At 43.3% G+C, this 25483-nt stretch overlaps 1 protein-coding gene across 1 annotated transcript in view; it reads right to left on the reverse strand.

Moving 5' to 3' along the window:
• LOC136678424 (AT-rich interactive domain-containing protein 3A-like) overlaps positions 1-13516 on the reverse strand; it is a gene marked incomplete at its 5' end in the record, with an annotated part of 92812 nt that extends 79296 nt beyond the window's left edge. Inside the window, 2 exons of the mRNA XM_066656479.1 lie at positions 1473-1550; positions 12821-13516. Of these exons, the coding sequence (XP_066512576.1) occupies positions 1473-1550; positions 12821-13516 (774 nt within the window). The remainder of the gene's footprint in view (positions 1-1472; positions 1551-12820) is intronic.
• Between the last annotated feature and the right edge of the window lie 11967 nt (positions 13517-25483).

The following is a 25483-nucleotide window of genomic DNA, read 5'->3' on the forward strand; positions in this document are numbered from 1 at the left end:
AAAACTAAGCAGCGTCCATCGTGCCAAGGGTAACATGCGCTTGTTTTTCGTTCCAAATGCTTCATCGCTCCCCTCAGACCTGATAAATCTTCTCTACAGCTGCTGGAGAGGAACGGGGTGCGGGGTGAAAATCTGTTAAACAAACAGCCTCTGGGGTTCGGCCGGCTGGTCGCTGTTTTCACTATTAATTGTGCTCCGTTTCTTTGCTGCCGAGGTACTGTCCCCCTCCCTTTTTTCCATTTCTTTCACTGACCTGCAAATCTTTTAGCACGGAGGCATTAGTCTGTCTGCGTTCTGAGAGAACGTCTATTAGACAGAGCGCTAACAGAGCGCTGTATTCACTTTTCAAAAGATTAAGAGAGAAATTTAAATGAACCCCTCACAGCCTGACACTGAGGGGGTGTTGTTCTGTTATTAATAAGGTGTATAAATGCCTAATATATTCATCTGCACATTAGATGATGTCCACTAGAGTGGCTCTGTTCTCTCACAGAATGCTGTATGAAGCAAAGAGGATCTGTGTCCAGTCACAATGTTATATCACTGTGTGCCGAGGGGCTGTATCTGTGAATATTTTAATGAATGTGATCCAACAAAAGTTTATTCATTCATTCATTCATTCATCTGCAGTAACTGCGTCATCGTGATCAGCGTCGTGGTGGGATCAAATCACTGAGCAATGACAGTAACAGGAACACACCCTGGTTAGGGCTCCATTCACTCACAAGGCACTCACCCAGTCACTCACACACTCACTCACTCTGTCACTCTCTCTCTCACACACACACACACACACAGACCTGGGGACGATTCCACACACTCACTCAGGAAGCAGACCAATAATGAATCATGTAGCATCATTAATTCGACACCATGTGTTCAATATGCCTTTAGACATTCCACAATAAAAAATACATGGAAACTGAACCCAGAACCAGCCTTTTATCACCTGAAACTAAAGCGTACACGGTCAGAGTGAGGGATTAGAGTTAACAGAAAGGTTAGAGGACTGGGTTAAATCCTTTTACAGCAGAACATGCGGAACAATAGCCTTCTTCCAGTGTTTAATGTATTTGCATGCAAAAAAAAAAGCAGCCCTGTTTATCTGCGCTACCTGTTTATGCAGCCTCACCGCTCAGTAACATGATCAGCGGCACTGTCCAGAGATAAGCTGAGATAACCACAGATAAGCCATGGTTTTATTTGGATTTATGCTTAAATATTGGGAAGTGCTTGAAGTGCAGCAGGAGACACTGGAGCGCATCAGAAGGGTGTATCGTCTTTCACCATCTCATCAGAACAAGAGAGACACAGGATTTGGGCTATTGTTAGTCCTCTTGACTGTCATCGCTTCGGGTGGGGGGTGACACTGAGAGGTTTCTCTTTGTGAAGCAGAGGGGGGAGGGTTCGGGTCGAGGGAGTGTTAGTCAGAAATAAGTGACGGAAGAGGGTTGGGAAGGTGTACTACTGACCTTCTGAATCAGAGATGAGGAGCTGCCACCGTCACTTGAATTTCCCAGCTTCCTCTCCGGCCTGCTGTCTCTCCCTGACTGAACACATGTCAAGGGCACAGTCCGAATCACAGGCAGTAGTGGACACAGAGGCAACAATATTCACAGTCTGACAAGGTGTAGGTGAGAAAATACCTGACTTTACCAACATTCAATAGCAATTATAACCAGCGCTCCCATTTTAATTCAAGTGAAAGGGACATTTCATTTTTTTTTTAAATCAGTTTTTGTGATCTGTTTATAAACACGGGCTAAAACGAGTCGTTCTGATACTGCTCCGCTTCTGATGTCAAGTACAGAGACTTTAGAATGGCCCCGCCCCCTCGCCTGAGTCTGTCCAATCACAGCGCTGGACCCGTGTTTATGTGAGAGCACAAAGACGAGGTTAAACTCAGCAAAACAGACACAATGAGCGCGGAGAAATAAGAGCACTGAGTAAAAACGGAGAACAAAGAGAACAGAGTGAAAACGGCTAAAAACCAGAGCTTCTGCTCCTCGCTCCTCACTGCTGTGCGCTCGGGGTCGGGGTGAACAGCGAGCGGCTCATTATCATTTAAAGGAACAGGTGCTGAAAGCGGGCATTCTGAACAGGGCTGTTTACACAGGGGGAGAACACTGCTGTGGGGTTTGATCCTTGTGGTCACAGATATTATATTAAGACCCTGCAATATGGAAAATGAGAATATGTCCTTTTTAAAAGATTAAGAATTTGAATTATTACATGAGACGTAACTATCTTCACTGAAATAAACAGACCATGTGCCAGATTTTACTGTTGTCTTTTGAGTACTGTTCATAAATCATAGAACACACTTTCATTTTATCATCGGTCTCAATCACCATGAAGCACCATGAAGACACTAAAAAACAACAAAATACATTTGAAACAAGCGTGATGCATTTGTTTTGTTGGTGAATAAATGCAAAGCTTGTTAATGTTAGCTATTTGTCTGTTATTTTTCTGATCAGAATCAGAACTGAAATTGTGCAGAAACCTGGAGCTGAACATGCTCTGTATCTCAAGCTCAAAGGACAGGACGGGTAAAAGTAGAAAACATGAGCCGACGTGACGTTTAAGAACATTTCCACTGCTCATTACACATCTATCTCCTGAAACCTGTGCAAAGAGGCCACGCTCTCAGAGACAAAAATAATAACACTTCCTCCTGTCTCTCTTCCTCTCCGCTCTGTGTTTCTCTATTTCTATCCCCTCCTCCCTGGTCTTTGTTTCTCTACACAGTGCGAAGGGACCAGATGCTAAAGTGATTCATCCGACTGCTCCATCATCAAAACAAACAGACCTGCTCCGCCAGTGGGATTAGCAGAGGTAATTGACTTATGTTACATCTGATCTTTACAACGACTGTTCCTCTGAAGCACAGTGAATGGCCCAGGCTGAGATTACCCTAAATCTCTTACATTATTTAGTAGCAGAGGAATTGGAGCAAAGGCTACCTTGGGGATAGAGTTTCTCACAGCGACGTACCGTCCACTCAAACTTCACCAAACCTGCACAGTTATTTCTCACATGTAGCTTATTAAAACAAGTGGAAAGACCTGTTCAAAGGTTAGTTATAGATTATTTGTCAACGTGCTTCTAAGTGAATTTTATCTTAATATAAACAAGTTTATTATCATGTCTCTGGATTGATTTAATAAAGAGGAAAACTTCTTGAAATTTTTGAAATTGAAATTTTTGAAAACAAAAGTTAAAGTTCAGAGGCGAAAATATCCAAGAGAATGTTCATTAGGTGTAAATGTCTTTCTATGGAACTACAAAAGACGTGATGATTTTTAGGTGTAAGTGCGTGCATATGTGACGTGTGTGTGAGTGTGTGTGTGTTTTTGTGGAAGCCCAGAAGAAGCTAATCCTGGAAATGTGAATATCTGATGCTGACCCTAAACCTAAGACACTCAATGCTTGATTCCTGTCTATCTTACGTTACTCCTCGTGGCCTTAATGAATGCTGACACCGAGGCCATATGGAGCGAGACCAATGACATGCAGCCTCAGCTGCTCCAGCGTCCTGACCGCAGCATGCCGCACTGAGGGGCTGTTTATATCTCTACTGTGAGCAAATCAATTCAGTCCAAACTGAGGATTAAACACTGAAATATTATTCCTTAACGTTACTCAGAATACACCACACTGGTCACGTCGGGTGAAGGGTGGAAAACACTGCTGTGGCTTAAAAAAAGGACAAACACTGACTGAGTAAAATATTCACCTCTAAACATACGATACGACACGGTGCAAAACACACAGCAGTCATTGTTTGTTTAATTTCCACTAAAAAATCGCTCATTTTCAGGAGACATTTCTGAGAAATCATTTATTTCCATTAAAACAGAAGAAGAAAACAGAAATAAAAATAAATGAAAAATAAAGACCACAAGCTTTCTTCATCAGGAGAAACACAGAGGGTTAAATCTCTCCATCCGTCCACTGTGAGAAGACAACCCAGCGCTGCAGATTATCCATTTTCTCTAAGGCCCTAGCCGCCGTAAATAAAGCAGAGTGGACGTTCCTAATGCTTCTGTGTAATTTTCTTTTTTTATTCTGCTGATACTTTAATGGTCATTTTGAGTGTAAATTAAATAAATAAAGGCTGGTCTCTCTGGTTTTGCAGAGTACTGTACATTTAAATATAACGCACCCAGAGCAGTGGGCATCTGTCCCAGCACCTGGAGAGTAGTGGGGGTTTTTGGGCAAGGACACCTCAGCTGTGGATGTTGAGGGAGGACACAGTGCTGTTCCTTCACTCCCAAGCCCCCAGTCCTTTTGTCAGTTGAGGGGATCGAACTAACCATTAACCCACGACTGCCCCTATATACATGTAACTGTTTATGTACAAGTAGAGGCTAAAGTGCATTAAAGACTCACTGTAAGAGGGATCTAACAAATACAAAACAAAACAATGTCACAGTCAACAGAAACAGGTTTGAAAAAAAAACATTCGTTCACTTCGCCTGCGCTCCAGCCCTTTTCAAACATCACAGAGAAACAACAGCAGCATCCCTTCCACTGTAAGACCTGGCCTTCAAATACAAACTGTTTTTATTGTACTCCCATTCAGGAACCGCATACCTTTCAAAACATGAGCCCTACGCTGTGTGTCATTACATGAACATTACATCTTTCAAAATGACTGTAATCACAGGTGCCCTACTCTGAAGCTATAAAACCTTGCCTTGGGTGTTACCTCACTCTAAAAAACGCTGAGCCATAGCTGCGCAGTGGGCACGGTAATTCATTATGAGCTTAATGACATGCCTTGTACAAATCTGTATCACGCTACAACACCCGTGATTCATAGTAAAGAACTTTAAAGGAAACCACGCAGCTTCTCACGCTGTTAAACTCCAGCTAATGATGCCATGTGGCCCATGAGCTGTTCAGAATCACACCTCATTCTCCAAATAAAGGTAGAGATCTGGAAACGTGTTACAAACAAAAAAAAAGAAAAGTAAAAAGCACTGGACACCATTAGCTGTAGGTAAGGGTTACAGTGCACAATGTAAAACACACTGCTGCTGTGAGGAGGAGTGGAAACATACTGTATACTGTGGGTAATCAAAGTGTCACCTTTCTGTAATAAGTTTCAAAGCCCTTTTGTCTGTCATATAACTGTAATTCAAAATTCAAATATTCTTCCTCTTCATTTTATGGTAACTATGGTAACATAGTATTAAATATGAAAATGTTCACTTTATTCAACAAAGTTAGACATGGGAAAGCAATCCCACTGTAGCTTCAAAAAATGTCTCTGACCGATATGTGCTTTTGATCAAGACCACTCAAGAATTAAAGGAACACTAGGTAAAAGTTGGTATTTCTTTTGCTCCTGAGCTCCCCCTACAGCTGCAGGGTGTAATTGACTTTTACAGCACTGTACTGAAATCCAGAGGGAGGTGAGAGGAAGGTAGAGTGGTTTCTCTCAAGTTACATAGTGCAGTTTCTGCAAGTGCTGAGGCCAGAGAAGCAACAACAGAGTTGGCAGTGAAATACAACTAATCACACAATACATTTTTGCATTTCGAAAGATAAAGCACTGTGGCTTTGTGGCTACGACAGAAGACAAATTATTCAACCACTGTTAGCATTCCTTGGTAAATTCAGACTAGCTACCACAACACCTCTTTAATTAAGTCAAAACCTTTATACGGAACTACAGTCACTGTCCATCTGCACAGATTCTGAGCTGGCCAACACACAGTCATCTTAAGAAGCTGCAGAAATCCAGGGCTCACACCAATAAAATCGAGCGCTCTGAGTAAGACTGTTCAAACAAGCCAGCCTCCGCATGTTTACATGAATAAGGAGCCCTTTACTGACAAAACACAAGAGCTTCAATGGCACATTGTATGGCCACAGGCATTTTATTGGCACTCCTTGCTTGAGGTATGGTGAAAAAAGTTCCATGCATACTTTCACTGACAGAGCTCGAAGAGCCAGGCCTTGACAAACACACACTTAAAACAGAACAGAGTGAGCAGTGACGAGGGCACTTTCTTCAGGTGGTGTTTTTAAACGCTGCTCCTGTTGCTGATCTGAGAACGGTGTGGAAGGTTTCCTCACAATGGCTGGTTTCTTTAGAAACCCTGCTTTTACAAAACTGAAACGGTAAGCTTAGCAGAAATGCTATTAAAGAAGACACATTCTGCCCTTTCTCCACAGTGCAACACAGTTCTGAAAAGTCTATGACCTGCTTTGTCAAAACACCACAAGGATCAAACCCCACAGCAGTGTTATCCCCCCTGTGTAAACAGCCCTGTTCAGAACGCCCGCTTTCAGCACCTGTTCCTTTAAATGATAATGAGCCGCTCGCTGTTCACCCCGACCCCGAGCGCACAGCAGTGAGGAGCGAGGAGCAGAAGCTCTGGTTTTTAGCCGTTTTCAATCTGTTCTCTTTCTTCTCCATTTTTACTCAGTGCTCTTATTTCTCCGCGCTCGTATTTGTGCTCTCACATAAATGTGGGTCCAGCTCTGTGATTGGACAGAATCAGACAAGAAGGCAGGGACAGTGCTTAAAGCCACACTAGGCTGTCCCTCCAGTTGCAGAGTGTAATTACTTTTTAAAGCATCATGCCGTAAAAATCAAGGGATAAGAGAGGAAGGGGCGGGGCTACCCTCCTCCTTCAGTTACATAGTGCAGTTTCACCAGTGGAGCATCATAATGATTTTGAAGCTGTAATTTTAAGGTCTGTGAGGAGTTGGTGTGTTCTCCCCGTGTCCGTGTGGGTTTCCTCCGGGTGCTCCGGTTTCCTCCCACAGTCCAAAAAAACATGTTGGTAGGTGGATTGGCGACTCAAAATTGTCCGTAAGTGTGAGTGTGTGAGTGAATGTGTGAGTGTGTGTGTTGCCCTGTGAAGGACTGGCGCCCCCTCCAGGGTGTATTCCTGCCTTGCGCCCAATGATTCCAGGTTGGCTCTGGACCCACCGCGCCCCTGTACTGGATAAGGGTTACAGATAATGAATGAATGAATAATTTTAAGGTAAAAAATACTACATATTGTTGCTTTAAAAAGCAACACAAAGTTAGTTTTTAGACTTACGCAGCCCACACTATACAGTGACTGAGTTGTTTAATTTTACAGTGTGTGGATTGGTGGGCTCTAGATTCCTATACTAATGTGAGCTTGCTATGAACAAGGGATTTTTCCAAAATATGTACCTTTAAATATTTCTAGTGATGGCACACATTCAAAAATGCACTGCCACAGCTGTTGGGGGAAACTGTGGCTCATACCAAAGCGCTACTGCTGCAGGGTGAAAAAAATATCACCACCTTCTCGCCATATGGAGGCTTCTGCTCCATGCATGTGTTTCAGCTTGACAGAGGCTCCATGCTGAGTGACTTAATGGATCTCCGGACTCAAAAGGTACAGCCTTAGCTCCACAATCGTCCAGGAGGGGCTACCACGGGGTGGAGGGGAGCGCCATAAAAAAAGAAGGAATTTCTAGTATTGACGCTGAGCTTTGTGTGTGTGTGTGTGTCTAAGCCCAAGGCAGCCAGCGGGTACTTTATCAAGATATTAATGGGTGTAAATTGGCACAAGGCGTGTTACTTGAGAGCAGTCATGGACGGGTCGTTTAACCCTTTAATGTCACGTCAAAAATTGGATGCTGCTGCCTTTGATTCAGCTCTGATTTCATTCATGATTCTTGAGTCAAGGAAACAAACCACATCTCTGCCTTCTGTTTTCACTCATGTTCCTTCATCAAAACAAAGAAGAGTGTATCATCAAGCCCCAGCCCAATAACACGGCATAATTGATCACAAAGCCCGTGTTGGTCTTCCTGGCCGAGGAGGAACTCTGTCTTCCTTTCAGCGATTTCACAATTGCCTCATTTCCCTTTTTGTCCAGAAGATGTTTAGCTTCACCTCCAGTTCCTCACAGTGTGAGTGAGGTCACTGCTGGCTGCTGCTGTACTGAGTAATCTGGTGTGCGGTTACGTGTTGAATATATAACAGAGGAGAGGGATCAGTGTGTTATAAAAATAGCCATGGTGTTTATATTTTAGGAAAATATTTATTTAATAAAATGTTTATATCTGGGACAGTTCGGTGAATTATAAAATAATCCTCCTGCGCAGGAGAAGGAAAGGTCAAGTGAAAACAAAGAGTTTTCAAACCAGATAAAAAAATGTAAATATATATTATTCGTTTGATGATTCGGATCAGATATCAACTCATCTACAAACATACGTTTATATATCGCCACTATCAACAATTCTCATTTTTGTAGATTTTTTTTTGGCCTCTACATTGACTTCAGTTGAAAGAATCAAGGTCTTTTCCTTCTGCAGTAAACTTGCTATTCCTGTTCTTATTGGACAGCAGTAATATTTATTAATATATATTATATATGTTATATACATACACAATGTCCCATATACTTCATTAATTCACTCTACTCCTGGGAGAAAACCCATGCACAGCCTCGTTAATCCTAGCACAAGCGCTGCCCTCGTTTCAGAGTTAACACTTTCGGAGTCAAGAAGCCAGCCATTAGCCCTGATCTAGCAAAGCAAACAAAAGAGGGAAACACAAACCTCCTCTCTGCAGGCTTCTGTAGTGAAACCATACACCGACGCTCCCTGCCCCTCCACCCCTCCCTCCGCCTCCTCCCAGCCCCCTCCACAGCCCACAGAGAGACTGGGTTATGGGGGAAAAGCCATTCTGATAGTTTTTCATGTTTGTAAAACATGGCATTGGGACGACAGGAGCAGCAGGAGGATCAAACCCAATGTTCAGACCGGACTGAGCCGTTAAACGCTAGTCTGCTTCACTGAGGGGAAAAAGTACACATTCCTCTCCAGATTTAGGCTCTGATTGGACGATTTTACCTGGTTTTAAAGGCTTCCAGAATAATGCAATGAGACTAAGATGCACAGATAATGCAGTATACACCAACACACACTGACCTTCTGGGTGTTATTTAAACCTGCAGCAGACTGCAGTGACACTACATGTTTAATTCACAATTAAATGATTTATTTTTCACACATGCATCAGGGTCAAGGCAAATCAACACGGCATTGTTTTCATTTAATGATAAAACCACAGAGTTTAAGTCAAAACCTGAACAGTGTGATCCTTAAAGAAACCTAGCCGTCAGTGTCCTCCCAAAGCCTGAGACTAAAGAGGAAAGTGTGTCAGGGGACGAGGCTCTTTGCGGACACACTCGTGCACGTTTGTATGGCTGGATTGTGTTGAAGTATGCAGTTTGCTCTTGTTTCGTAATGGCTTGGCTGCGAGCCGACACACACACACACACACACACACACACACACACACACACACGTGCTGCCAGAGAGGGAGATCCCAGCGTTTTTGGGCGGGAGCCAGACTGGAATGCCACCGGGTCTAGTTTTCTGTGCTGCTGCCAAAACTACACACAAACTTCTCACTTATTTTCCCCCGCGTCACCTCACACTTTCTCTTTTTTCCTTTCTGTTTTGTTTGGCAATATCTGAGGTAAACATTGTTTAAGATGTACACATACCACTTGGCCTAAGGAAAACACATATCTCCATGTTTGAGGATGTTTAGTTTACTACGTCGTCTGAACACAGCAACTGTCCTTCACACTGTGTGAGAACTTCATGACGAAACGCTCCAAAACGACTCTGAATTAAACCTTTTTACACTGACTTCCACTGACAGTTAAAGGTTTTTCCCTCCTCCTGTGAAGTTACTATTTTGTTTGGACTGTGAAGATTAAGAATTGGAATAAAATGTACACAGCACCACTCTACAGCAGTAACACAGTCTGAATGTAGACACAAGGGAGCAAAGGAATAATGTGTGTTTGTTACTCACTAATTAGAAAAACAGAGTTAAAATCTCACGCAATTGTGAAACAGCAGCTGAACCCTTCAGATCTAAAAACACAGATATTCACCGTCACGAACGCAAAGATGAGACTGCAGTGTCCAGAGCAGTGTGTCCCACCAAAGCCCCCCTCAAGCCACATCTTGTTCTTATTTCAGAGAGGCATTTATAGCCTTTAAATGTGCTTTTCTTTTGCAATGTCCAAAACAGGCAGTATACTGGCTCCAGGGAGTCTGCCAAATGCCAGCAGCATCCTTTCATTGTTCCTGTGTGTGACTTGATTTGTGGAAATATCTTAAGGCTGATTAGACGAGGCCATGCCACTTCACTTCTGTGCAACAGCCGTCTGTCTTCTTTTTTGTTAAGTTTTTTGTCATTTGTTAACAGGCTTTCACTGATCTCCCACTACTACGATGTAAAACCCTGTCCCTCAGTTCCTCCTGGTTCTGACGGATTAGACATGTTTTGAGATTAAAGTTAAATTATACCTATGTAGTTAACATTTTGCCTGTGTTTTTAATACATTACTTCAATGAGTAAATAGACGAGGCTCCGCTGTCCACTTTCCTCTGAGAGTTGGCTTCATGTGCGAATCAAAGAGAAGGCTCCTCTATCATCCTGTTCCATTTTATGAGCCTCAATTAAGGCCCGAGCCCTTGTTTGAATTGCATTTCCACGCCTTAAATTACACCGGCGCATTCACTAATGCAGCCCCCTAATGTACATATCTCATTTAGCCATGGCTCTGAATGATCTGTCATAAATAAAGAATGAAAAGTCCATCCAGGCCCACTCTGTATAGATCTGTGTTAGCTTAAGAGCTCAGAGCTCATTATATCAGTCTAAATTATCCTCAGAGAATACACTTGAGCTATCTTCTGGGGGAGATTACAGGAGCACTATGCCAACACTACTGAAGTGCATAACTCTGCTGTGCCATTACCGCCATGTCCCACGTAACAGTTACCTCGGGTTTCTCAGATCGGACGTTCCTCCGCAGTGGAAATAGCTCAACCACTGACAGAGGTTTCATTTCTATTTAACTTTATTCCGTGTAGATCCAGTGTGCGGTGACATTCTGGAAATGTTCCGTCTTTCTGTTTGTCGGCTGAGGTATATTTCAAGCGCGTTAAAGTCACAATAAAGAGAGCTGTGCGAGCCTCGCACGGAAACAATGCTATAGTTTTCAGCTGTAGCACTTTCACCACGTCGAGCGTGTCCTGGGTAACATTCCTAAGAGTGAGGCGGCTAAAGAAAGATGCAGAGACGTGTCTAAGGCGTACAGCATACACCAAATAAACCCAACGTCCATAGCTTCAATAAGGCTGAGGTGTTTCCTGTGTCTTGAATTCAAGGCTAAGGGATAAAGGACAGAGGGGGGGTTTATGTAAGTTAGTAAGGAACAGGGACAGGAACCAGTTAATAAGAGACAGACACGTCGTACGGCTGCTCATTTGAGAAGTAAAGATACCAGTAAGAGTCAGTTAAATAAACTAGACTTTAATGTGCCGGCAAAAAAAGGAAAGATGCATGCTGCATTTATTTAAATAACTTGTTTATTATAGGATCAGCCTTGCTCCATTAAAGTAAAGCACATGAGTCCAATTTGAGATGTCCATCCCGTATGTATTTTCCTCCACATTAAAAGGGGTATTATTTATACATTATACATTTACTGGCTGTCCCCAAAGTGATCTACTCCACGAATTTTAAACGTTATTTCTGTGTTTCTCTGGGTCTGGTGTTATTTGGGAGTTGGGTGGGAGTTTACTGTATGTTTTGCAGCAGAGAGAAAGAGAACCTTCAAACAGAAAAGGGCTGAGAATTGAGGGAATAGAAAATGGGCCCCAGATCATTAAAGGGTCTCATGTTACCCGTCCCTGCGCTTTACCTGTCTTCGGACTCTCGCGTATCAAATAAAGGACTAGGCCAAGCTTTCTCTGTTACTTAATGCTCCATCATTTCTCCCCGTTTATCCCAAACCGTCCCTGTCTCTGGATCAGTGAATAAACACAGACATCCCGACTACACATGCCATAGTGTGCTCTACTCTGTGTCCTTCATTATCTGGGAGTGCTATATCTGGGCTATTTCTCATACGTCTTAAATACCTGATGCCACTTGGTTGGCTGGTCTTGTGCTTGTGGATGAAAGCCTCTTCTCATTACCTGATGTCTTATAATACTTTGACGATGCTATATTTAAGCTATCTGTCGCTATAGACGTGGACAAAGATAGCATTTCTGACTCTTGTTTAGGACATTACTGTGTTTATAGAAGGTGAAGTTGGGTCTCAAGGACCCCCTGCCCCCTGATGTCCAGTAATACCTGGGTATACACTGCTTATGGAAATGACCGCTCTCTCTGCAGAAGTGGATTAAAGGCAGCATTTGGGACTCTACTACTGTGTGTTGCACAATTCCTGAATTTACCCTCACGGTCGTCCTCATCTCTTTAAGCCATGTTTTTACAAGACAACCGAGGGCAACCTACTCTCACAGAGAGCCTCGTGCATGTACAGGCCGAGTTGGCCGTTTACAGAGAAGGCAGCAGCATGCATGGGTTGAAACTGGAATGCGCAGGTTTCCTCAAGCGTCCCCTATTACCTGATATCTACCTGTATATCCTCTGTTTATGGAAAGTGTTAGTGTGATTATGGTCATAGAGGAAAGCAGTGTTTCTGACCAAGTGCCATGGCTTTTTACAGCACAGGCAAGTTTCTGGGGTTCTAAATAACTGGATCCTCTCCATTATTTCTGGGGTTTTTTGTCCCTGCAAGTCTGTGCATCACTAGCCTCCAAACAATGCAGCAGAAGTGAAAAGAAGTTTGTTTAAATGTCATGTATCCGGCTAACCTGGAAAAGCATCCGTGTCCACTCTTGTTGGAGAATGAAATTGTATGTTAAACGCAACCCAAGAGCCCCTCATCCTACTTTTCCTTACTTCTGAGTCTCAGTTTGTGGTGCTTACCTGCTTGAACTGCTCCTCGTAGGTCCACTCGTGCTGCTGTTGCTGCGGGTGGGTGTGGGTGGTGAGGCCGCTTGGAGAGGTGGGCTGCCGGGGCGCGGTGACGTACGGAGGCTGCGGGACTCGGGCGAGAGAGAGAGCGCTTTTCGGGGACGGGAGGCTGTGGCGAGGCGGATAATGCGCCAGGACACTGTCCACTCCTTCCATTTCTTCGTCTAAATCAGCGTCGTTGGCGCTGTCGCCTTCCCCGAGGTCGTCGTCGTCGTCGTCTTCCTCTTGGCCGCCGTTCTCCAAGTCCTCCGGGTCCTGGTCCTCGTCCGTGTCGGAGCGCTGAGCTCCACCGCTGGCTCGGTGCCTCTCCGCGGCTCGGACGGAAGCGTGGTACCGGCGGAAGGCGAGCGCCTGCTGATGATGGATGTGGCTCTCCACCGCCGCCCTGAAGCCGCTGTCTCTCTCCGCTTGCCGGAGCTTCTCCTCCAGGGCTAGTCTCGCCGCCTGCTGCCGCTGAAGGTTCTCCATAACCGCCTCCAGTTTCATACCACCACCGTGGGGCTGCTGCTGCTGCTGCTGGGGTGAAGCGCTCGGAAAGTGGCCGTGAGAGGCGCCCGAAGACTGGATTAGCAGCGGGAGGCTGTCCGCGGAGGAAAAGGACGCTTGCTGGAGAAAAAAAGAGAAAATATAAAAGACCGGGGCGTTAGTTTTATATCAGAGAGCAGAGTTTTAAACAATTACAGGTTAAAGGCATGCGCGCGCGAGCAGAAAAATAACCGTCAAAAAATTGAGTTGGGTTGAGTCACAGTTAAAACAAGAACATTAACTCAACAAGCGTCTGTTTTTACGCCTTGTTTAAACGTATTCACGTAAAACGTCGACACACACTGCGAATAATGTTCAGAATGAGTAATATGTGACTTAAATCAGTTGGAAACCGTATAGTGTGGTTTTGTTGTGGTTGAGGATAGTTCACGTTAACGGTCAGAAACGCGGGGACACGCTTTAACTACTGAGATATCACCCTTTAAAACGTGTAAAAAGTAATGTAAAGTGCTTATTGCTGCTAGAGTGATCAGTAGAGAGCAACTTATTCTCCATCTATTGTAACGGTAAATTAAGATAAAGTAAGTTATTCGTTGATTTAAACTCGTTTAGACGTGTACATATTCGCTTAAACATCCTGTAAGTTAATGTAAGACCATTAAAACCGTCTGAAACGGCTGTACAACACTTGAAGCGTGTGAATTGAACACTTTTTCAAGTGGTGTCCTTTCACAACTGAAAACACTCAACACGTGCGGATGAAAAGTTTAAAGACAAGGATAAAACACACCGTTCTTCACCAATAAGACTTTCAGCCTTATAAAGTAGGTTCTTACCAGTGCAGATTTAGTTGCTATGCTCGCGTTGTCCACCATGCTTTTCCCGTCAAAGGCAATTAATCTGTTTTACGAAAAAATAAAAAAGGAAAAAAAAGATCCCTTCTTTCGGACAGAAGTCAAAAAGCGATGGATTCCCGTCTCAACATGGACGTGACGAACTGCGATTAAATTCAGCTTTGAAAAATTAAAAAGAGAAGTGGAAATATAAATAAAATTATATATAGGTGTGTTTTCGCGGCGAGTGCGCGGATTTTTTTGGCAACAAGTGGCAGCTGTGGGCGGAATGACCTCTGGAGGCGAGAGACAAGCCTCTTGCTCCCATTCGCTTCAGCGCGTCAATGAGGCGATAAACAGCGAGGGCAGGGTCTCCTCTGCTCTACTCAGCTCACAGTGCTTAGCATACACTGTATATACAGTCTACACCACTCACAACACAGCTCCAGACTTACACACACTGTATATACAGTCTACACCACTCACAACACAGCTCCAGACTTACACACACTGTATATACAGTCTACACCACTCACAACACAGATCCAGACTTACACACACTGTATATACAGTATACACCACCCACAACACAGCTCCAGACTTACACACACTGTATATACAGTCTACACCACTCACAACACAGATCCAGACTTACACAGACTGTATATACAGTCTACACCACTCACAACACAGATCCAGACTTACACAGACTGTATATACAGTCTACACCACTCACAACAAAGCTCCAGACTTACACACACTGTATATACAGTCTACACCACTCACAACACAGATCCAGACTTACACAGACTGTATATACAGTCTACACCACTCACAACAAAGCTCCAGACTTACACGCACTGTATATACAGTCTACACCACCCACAACACAGATCCAGACTTACACACACTGTATATACAGTCTACACCACTCACAACACAGATCCAGACGTACACAGACTTTATATACAGTCTACACCACTCACAACACAGCTCTAGACTTACACACACTGTATATGCAGTCTACACCACTCACAACACAGCTCCAGACTTACACACACTGTATATACAGTCTACACCACTCACAACACAGATCCAGACTTACACACACTGTATATACAGTCTACACCACTCACAACACAGCTCCAGACTTACACACACTGTATATACAGTCTACACCACTCACAATACAGCTCCAGACTTACACACACTGTATATACAGTCTACACCACTCACAACACAGCTCCAGACTTACACACACTGTATATACAGTCTACATCACTCACAACACAGATCCAGACGTACACAGACTGTATATACAGTCTACACCACTCACAACACAGCTCCAGACTTACACGCACTGTATATACAGTCTACACCACTCACAACACAGATCCAGACTTACACACACTGTATATACAGTATACACCACCCACAACACAGATCCAGACTTACACACACTGTATATACAGTCTACACCACCCACAACACAGATCCAGACTTACACACACTGTATATACAGTCTACACCACTCACAACACAGATCCAGACGTACACAGACTGTATATACAGTCTACACCACTCACAACACAGCTCCAGATTTACACGCACTGTATATACAGTATACACCACTCACAACACAGATCCAGACTTACACACACTGTATATACAGTATACACCACCCACAACACAGCTCCAGACTTACACACACTGTATATACAGTCTACACCACCCACAACACAGCTCCAGACTTACACACACTGTATATACAGTCTACATCACCCACAACACAGATCCAGACTTACACACACTGTATATACAGTCTACACCACTCACAACACAGCTCCAGACTTACACACACTGTATATACAGTCTACACCACTCACAACACAGATCCAGACTTACACACACTGTATATACAGTATACACCACCCACAACACAGCTCCAGACTTACACACGCTGTATATACAGTCTACACCACCCACAACACAGATCCAGACTTACACACACTGTATATACAGTCTACACCACTCACAACACAGATCCAGACTTACACACACTGTATATACAGTCTACACCACCCACAACACTGCTCCAGATTTACACACACTGTATATACAGTGTATACCACTCACAACACAGATGCAGACTTACACACACTGTATATACAGTCTACACCACTCACAACACAGACCCAGACTTACACACACTGTATATACAGTCTACACCACTCACAACACAGATCCAGACTTACACACACTGTATATACAGTCTACACCACTCACAATGCAGCTCCAGATTTACACACACTGTATATACAGTCTACACCACTCACAATACAGCTCCAGACTTACACACACTGTATATACAGTCTACACAACTCACAACATAGCTCCAGACTTACACACACTGTATATACAGTCTACACCACTCACAATACAGCTCCAGACTTACACACACTGTATATACAGTCTACACCACTCACAATACAGCTCCAGACTTACACACACTGTATATACAGTCTACACAACTCACAACATAGCTCCAGACTTACACACACTGTATATACAGTCTACACCACTAACAACACAGCTCCAGACTTACACACACTGTATATACAGTCTACACCACCCACAACACAGATCCAGACTTACACACACTGTATATACAGTCTACACCACCCACAACACAGATCCAGACTTACACACACTGTATATACAGTCTACACCACTCACAACACAGCTCTAGACTTACACACACTGTATATACAGTCTACACCACTCACAACACAGCTCCAGACTTACACACACTGTATATACAGTCTACACCACTCACAATACAGCTCCAGACTTACACACACTGTATATACAGTCTACACCACTCACAACACAGCTCCAGACTTACACACACTGTATATACAGTCTACATCACTCACAACACAGATCCAGACGTACACAGACTGTATATACAGTCTACACCACTCACAACACAGCTCCAGACTTACACGCACTGTATATACAGTCTACACCACTCACAACACAGATCCAGACTTACACGCACTGTATATACAGTATACACCACCCACAACACAGATCCAGACTTACACACACTGTATATACAGTCTACACCACCCACAACACAGATCCAGACTTACACACACTGTATATACAGTCTACACCACTCACAACACAGATCCAGACGTACACAGACTGTGTATACAGTCTACACCACTCACAACACAGCTCCAGATTTACACGCACTGTATATACAGTATACACCACTCACAACACAGATCCAGACTTACACACACTGTATATACAGTATACACCACCCACAACACAGCTCCAGACTTACACACACTGTATATACAGTCTACACCACCCACAACACAGCTCCAGACTTACACACACTGTATATACAGTCTACATCACCCACAACACAGATCCAGACTTACACACACTGTATATACAGTCTACACCACTCACAACACAGCTCCAGACTTACACACACTGTATATACAGTCTACACCACTCACAACACAGATCCAGACTTACACACACTGTATATACAGTATACACCACCCACAACACAGCTCCAGACTTACACACGCTGTATATACAGTCTACACCACCCACAACACAGATCCAGACTTACACACACTGTATATACAGTCTACACCACTCACAACACAGATCCAGACTTACACACACTGTATATACAGTCTACACCACTCACAACACAGATCCAGACTTACACACACTGTATATACAGTCTACACCACTCACAATGCAGCTCCAGATTTACACACACTGTATATACAGTCTACACCACTCACAATACAGCTCCAGACTTACACACACTGTATATACAGTCTACACAACTCACAACATAGCTCCAGACTTACACACACTGTATATACAGTCTACACCACTCACAATACAGCTCCAGACTTACACACACTGTATATACAGTCTACACCACTCACAATACAGCTCCAGACTTACACACACTGTATATACAGTCTACACCACTAACAACACAGCTCCAGACTTACACACACTGTATATACAGTCTACACCACCCACAACACAGATCCAGACTTACACACACTGTATATACAGTCTACACCACCCACAACACAGATCCAGACTTACACACACTGTATATACAGTCTACACCACTCACAACACAGCTCTAGACTTACACACACTGTATATACAGTCTACACCACTCACAACACAGCTCTAGACTTACACACACTGTATATACAGTCTACACCACTCACAACACAGATCCAGACTTACACACACTGTATATACAGTCTACACCACTCACAATACAGCTCCAGACTTACACACACTGTATATACAGTCTACACCACTCACAATACAGCTCCAGACTTACACACACTGTATATACAGTCTACACCACTAACAACACAGCTCCAGACTTACACACACTGTATATACAGTCTACACCACCCACAACACAGATCCAGACTTACACACACTGTATATACAGTCTACACCACTCACAACACAGCTCCAGACTTACACAGACTGTATATACAGTCTACACCACTCACAACACAGATCCAGACTTACACACACTGTATATACAGTCTACACCACCCACAACACTGCTCCAGACTCACATACACTGTATATACCGTGTATACCACTCACAACACAGATGCAGACTTACACACACTGTATATACAGTCTACACTACTCACAACACAGATCCAGACTTACACACACTGTATATACAGTGTATACCACTCACAACACAGATGCAGACTTACACACACTGTATATAGTCTACACCACTCACAACACAGATCCAGACTTATTAAATTTACAGCATGGGTGTACAGTGCAATAAACCATGCAAAAGAAATACAAATCACATTGAAACTTTGCTAATTCAGCACAGGTATTCTTAAAAATATGTACTGTACAATTATAATATTGATTATTATATCATTAATGTCTATATCAGCTTCCCAAACAGGAGGTGGCAATGCTGTGAACTTACATTTTACATTTTTAACATCTATTATAAAGCCTTCCAAGACAAGTGGGAGCTGATGCTGAAGCAAATGTACACATTATTTCTTTACACTTCTATTCAGAAGAAATGCTGAATGAGCAGGTGTCATATTAAAAGTCATATATATCATTGAATATCTCATGTTTTATTGTTTACATCAAAAAAGACTCTGCACTGTTGTTATTTTAAAAGGGGTTTCAGGTGATCTAGCATTAAACCCGCCATATTCAGACGTTTCCTGAATTCCACAAACATTTGAAAGATGTGAGCTTCTGCACAGTCCTTGCATCAGGGTGTGAATTCAAGAACAACAAGGTTCAGAAATAGCTTTGGCACAGGGACTGTCTGTGATAAGCTCCAGCACACACACACACACACACACACACATACACACATACACACACACACACATAGAGAGAGAGAAAGAGAGAGAGAGAGAGAACCCTGGACTGTATCATGCACTCTATGTATATGACACCTTACTCTGGACTTTTGTTTTTTGTGGTTAAAAGCTCTTAGTCATTTCAGGAGAACCCTACATGTTTCATAATGCACACTTCAGTGTCTTCACTGCACACCGTACATGATACATTCATTCATTTGCTTCTCTCATTTTTCTGTTTCTCCTTTTTAATATTTTCCTATTTATTAATTTCTTGGCCATAACAGAATAATACAGAATAACTCAAGAAAGGAATGACATCTCTCCATTTTTGTGGATGTTTCGTTTACTACGTTTTTAAATGTAATTCGTCCTTCACACTGTGTGAAATTTTCATAATGAATGGACCAATAAAGATGCTCCAAAATGACTTGGAATAAAATCTTTTTAAATTTGGCTTCCATTGAAAGATAAGAGGGATTTTCATTGGACAGCAGCAATAAGAGTTTCCTTGAGCAGTGTAACTGAGAATTCCTGCACAGACAATAAACATCATGATAAATTAACTCCTGAGTCCTGAGTCTTTTTGCTTGATGTAGACTTTAGAGAATATTTCTTTTAGTTTGAGAGTGTGGTCTGTAGAGTAATAAGACGTATTTTTCAACCAGCAAACTACGTCAAATCCTAAGATTAAAATATAATAACACAAAGCTTGTCTGCTGTTTCTTATTACTTTTACTGAACCCTTGCAACTAAGAACCACATATCAGCCATGTCCATTTTCAGCACCGCTTGTTTGTCCGGTCCTAGCAGTGGAGGTAAACACGGACATGTTATTAAACAGAAAAATACAGAATAATAAAATAGAAAAGCTTAAAACAACTGTTTTATTTTAAACAGAGGGGATCAAACAATGTCATTTCAAGCTTAAGCTGTGTCTCTGAAAGTTTTCATACGTGGTTCTTCTACTGCTCAGCCGTGATTTGTCATGTTTTGTAATAATTAATGAACAGTCCCAAGAGAAGTGCTTAAATATGTAGTGGAGGTCTTTACGTGCGTCTCTGCTTGGGAAGTGGACAACTTGCTGAAATATGAAATCACAATGAGCAGTGGCTTTCTTTGAATACACCCTACTATTTACAGAGTGTATAATTGCTGTGTGCCTTTCAATTACAGCAGATTTGTAATTATGAAGCCATTTCAGAGCCTGGGGTAATTTAGGGAAGCGAATTAATCACCATCCCAGAGATCAGATATGAGCTGTGAGGATTTCGCAGCCACGCTCATGTGATTACAGTCTTGCTGTAATATTAGATATGAATTAGAGTGATGATAGGCAGAAACAGACAGGCAGCAAATAAGTAAAAATCCCTTAACACATTTGTTGTCTTGAAATAATTCATAAAGTCTATATTCAGTGGTAAACACGTACCAACGCATGGAGGCAGAGAGTCAGAGAGTGTACACAGCACAGCTCCGGCTGCCTCTGATTGGTAGCAACTATTTTAAAGTTCCATTTTAAAACTGTTTACGACATTTTTTTGTTTTTTGATAATTCAGGCTACAATTGGAAACTCCTGACATTTGAAACTTCACTCTGTCAAACAGATTTTGTTATAGAAATTATTTTCCAAACTAAAATCACTCTTGCTTTAGTATGTGGTCTAAAATCACAAGAGCTACCTTAGGCTATTATTCAGTTCCTTATCAATTACACACAGATGTGTCCGTGGGGCTAAGGTTTTGACGCTGTGATTAGGTTGAAGTGACTGGATATCAATGTGTGATCAGCACAAAATGCATCTAAACTGTGGTTTCTAAATATTTATGATCCCTGAAATATGTCCAACCTCAATCAGATTGGTTTCTAAGGAATTGAAACATATTTATTTATCGATTAATTATTTAGTTCAAGTTTTACTTGTAATTAGTCCTCTATAATGTCCATGTCACAGGATCTCCCCCAATATCACTCCGTACCACGGGCCTCAAGAGAGCGATGAGTATCTTATGTTTCCTCTAAAACGCATGAGGCCAGTCAACTGCTTCTTTTCAAACTGCCACTAATGCAATGCTATAGTTTTGTGTCGGCAGAGAATGCAAACTGCCCATATCTGTCACATCAGCTGACACACAACTGTGTGCAATGGAATATTTCATACTGCAGCTCATACACAACAGCAGCCAAAATCCTAAAGTAATAAAAGACACACAGTCACTGGCAAAATGAAGGTGTAATGTTTAATGCTCCAAGAGCGCCATCTATTGTTCCTAGTCATTACATGCAGTGCTTGGCTAGTGTTGAATGGCTGAAATAATACAATTTTTCTTTTATTTAGTTCACTTTACGGTGAGGATAAAAGTCATAAAGAGTCTTTGCTCAGTCCTGTAACAAACCACACACACACTGCATAGTTTTATTTCAGTGTACAAACCCAGACAGCGAGCATTTATCGGTCCACTCCCATCCACTACTAGTGGACCATAACTCCTTTTTTAAAGGAGATTTTAAATTCACTGAGACACCAAGACTCAAACAAACAAATACAAATATTACCAACAACTATAAGAATGAGTATAAGCCTGATATAAAATGATTAAATGCTGAAAATGTTGAGACTGTGCTGGAATACATTTGTTTACTAATCTTATTTATAAAGGATAACAAATCAACCCAATAAAGGAAACGTTAGTAAATTGAACTATGAATGGAAAAGTGCTAAAATGCAGAACCAGAAATCCACAGGGAGAGGTTGGGTGTGATCCAACTCCTCCCTCATTGTGTTTTCATTGGATTACAACCGGCTCTTTCCAGTACGACCTAAACCTTACCCTTACCCTAACCCTAACTCCAAACACCCATGAAGAAGGAGCTGGATGTGATCTGACTTCACCCAGTGGATTTCTGGTTCTACAGAGTGAGAAGTACTTGGGCAAAACGCCATTGGATCTCCAATTTTGCCACCCGGAGGAAACCCACGCAGACACAGGGAGAAGACACCACACTCCTCACAGACGGTCACCCGGAGGAAACCCACGCAGACACAGGGAGAACACACCACACTCCTCACAGACAGTCACCCGGAGGAAACCCACACAGACACAGGGAGAACACACCACACTCCTCACAGACAGTCACCCGGAGAAAACCCACGCAGACACAGGGAGAACACACCACACTCCTCACAGACAGTCACCCGGAGGAAACCCACGCAGACACAGGGAGAACACACCACACTCCTCACAGACAGTCACCCGGAGGAAACCCACGCAGACACAGGGAGAACACACCACACTCCTCACAGACAGTCACCCGGAGGAAACCCACGCAGACACAGGGAGAACACACTACACTCCTCACAGACAGTCACCCGGAGAAAACCCACGCAGACACAGGTAGAACACACCACACTCCTCACAGACAGTCACCCGGAGGAAACCCACGCAGACACAGGGAGAACATACCACACTCCTCACAGACAGTCACCCGGAGGAAACCCACGCAGACACAGGGAGAACACACCACACTCCTCACAGACAGTGACCCGGAGGAAACCCACGCAGACACAGGGAGAACACACCACACTCCTCACAGACAGTCACCCGGAGGAAACCCACGCAGACACAGGGAGAACACACCACACTTCTCACAGACAGTGACCCGGAGGAAACCCACGCAGACACAGGGAGAACACACCACACTCCTCACAGACAGTCACCTGGAAGAAACCCACGCAGACACAGAGAGAACACACCAGTGAGTGTGTGAGGGTGTTTCTTGCTACTTTAAATGCGGAGGTACAGTTTTATTTTGAGTCGTACAAGACATTAAAGGCACGCCTATGTTTAGTCTTTTTATGTTAATGCCTTTCGTTTCAGAAGAAATGTTGGATGGGCTGGTGTTCACAAACGTTTGGCAATACACTCTTCCAGCTGCTTAAAGGTGATGTACACAATTTTAATCCAATGCACCTTTTTTTTTATATAAAATTCAAAGAATGTTCCCTCACCATTTGCTCTTGGCTCTGTTTGTGCTCTAGAAAAATGTCTGTTGGTTGTACACAGCCCTGGCTCTGTTAAAGGGACATAAAGTAATAGCTTGGTCTGAAGTGTGAAGATCGGCGGCACGGTGGCGCAGCAGGTAGGTGTCGCAGTCACACAGCTCCAGGGGCCTGGAGGTTGTGGGTTCGATTCCCACTCCGGGTGACTGTCTGTGAGGAGTTGGTGTGTTCTCCCCGTGTCCGCGTGGGTTTCCTCTGGGTGCTCCGGTTTCCTCCCACAGTCCAAAAACACACGTTGCAGGTGGATTGGCGACTCAAAAAGTGTCTGTAGGTGTGAGTGAATGTGTGAGTGTGTGTGTTGCCCTGTGAAGGACTGGCGCCCCCTCCAGGGTGTATTCCCGCCTTGCGCCCAATGATTCCAGGTAGGCTCTGGACCCACCGCGACCCTGAATTGGATAAGGGTTACAGATAATGAATGAAGTGTGAAGATGGTCTGAAGAAATAGAATCTGGATGTGTTTGTTTGGTGGAGAGACCTCAGAACCTTGAAAAGCTTGAAAATGGAAGAGGATGTTGCTCTAGTCCTGGTGCATAGGTGGGTAACACTGACTTTTTTTGCTGATACAGTGACATTATTTAAGGTGGAAATGACTTAAATTTCGGTAGACAGTAAATGAAAGTAAACACAGTGTAAACGTGCTACAAAACTAAACCGCTCAAATTTCTGTGATAATTCAAACACTGAACAAAAACTTACACCTCAGACACCAACAAGATTCAATCGGCTTCTTGGTCAAACACATCGTTCCACCTTAAAAGATGCTGCACGTTTGAATGAACACAAGCATTAGGTGGGACTTAGTTCTCCAGAATCATATACGGTGCCTTTAAATCTGCAGCTCTGCTAGAAAACTGGTGGATGTGTTTTTGATGGATGATATCAACCTATTCACTCAGGCCAGAAGATAGAGTGCTCAGCCAAGGGAGGAGCAATTGACGGAGGAAAGGAAAAGGACAGCAGATGAGGAAATCAATATTGATCAGGGATATTGATCCGCCTGCAGAAATGGAAACAGCTTTTGTCTAAAAACATTAGTCAGCTCGGGTTAACAGGACTGGAATTAAGCGTATGATAATAAATGAGACCCCACGTCGATTCTGAGTGCAGCACGTTCGTTGACTCGCCCTCGTAAAACAATGCTACGATACACATTACACACACCACAGCCCTTTATCAGCGCTCAGGACCCCCACAGAGCAGGTGAGATGTGGTGGTTGATCATTCTCAGCGCTGCAGTGACACTGACGTGGTGGTGGTGTGTTAGTGTGTGTTGTGCTGGTGTAGAGTCTAATATGTGCTCCTTTATGGTCACCCTTTTTCCAGAAATTATAACTTTATTTTTTTTATTTTTTTATTGGGGTATTATTATGAAACACAGGGTAAATGACAACCACAACACACACACATGCCTGTGGACAGTGTCACACACTCACCCAGTCACTCACACACACTCACACCTGTGGACAGTTTCACACTCTCACCCAGTCACTTACACACTCACACTTGTGGACAGTGTCACACACTCACACAGTCACTCACACACTCACACTTGTGGACAGTGTCACACACTCACACAGTCACTCACACACTCACACTTGTTGACAGTGTCACACACTCACACAGTCACTCACACACTCACGCCTGTGGACAGTGTCACACACTCACACAGTCACTCACACACTCACGCCTGTGGACAGTGTCACACACTCACCCAGTCAGTCACACACACACACACGCACACACACACACACCTGTGGACAGTATCACACACTCACCCAGTCACTCACACACACACACCTG

Source organism: Hoplias malabaricus, chromosome Y, assembly GCF_029633855.1.
Source record: "Hoplias malabaricus isolate fHopMal1 chromosome Y, fHopMal1.hap1, whole genome shotgun sequence".
Classification (NCBI taxonomy): Eukaryota; Metazoa; Chordata; class Actinopteri; order Characiformes; family Erythrinidae; genus Hoplias; species Hoplias malabaricus.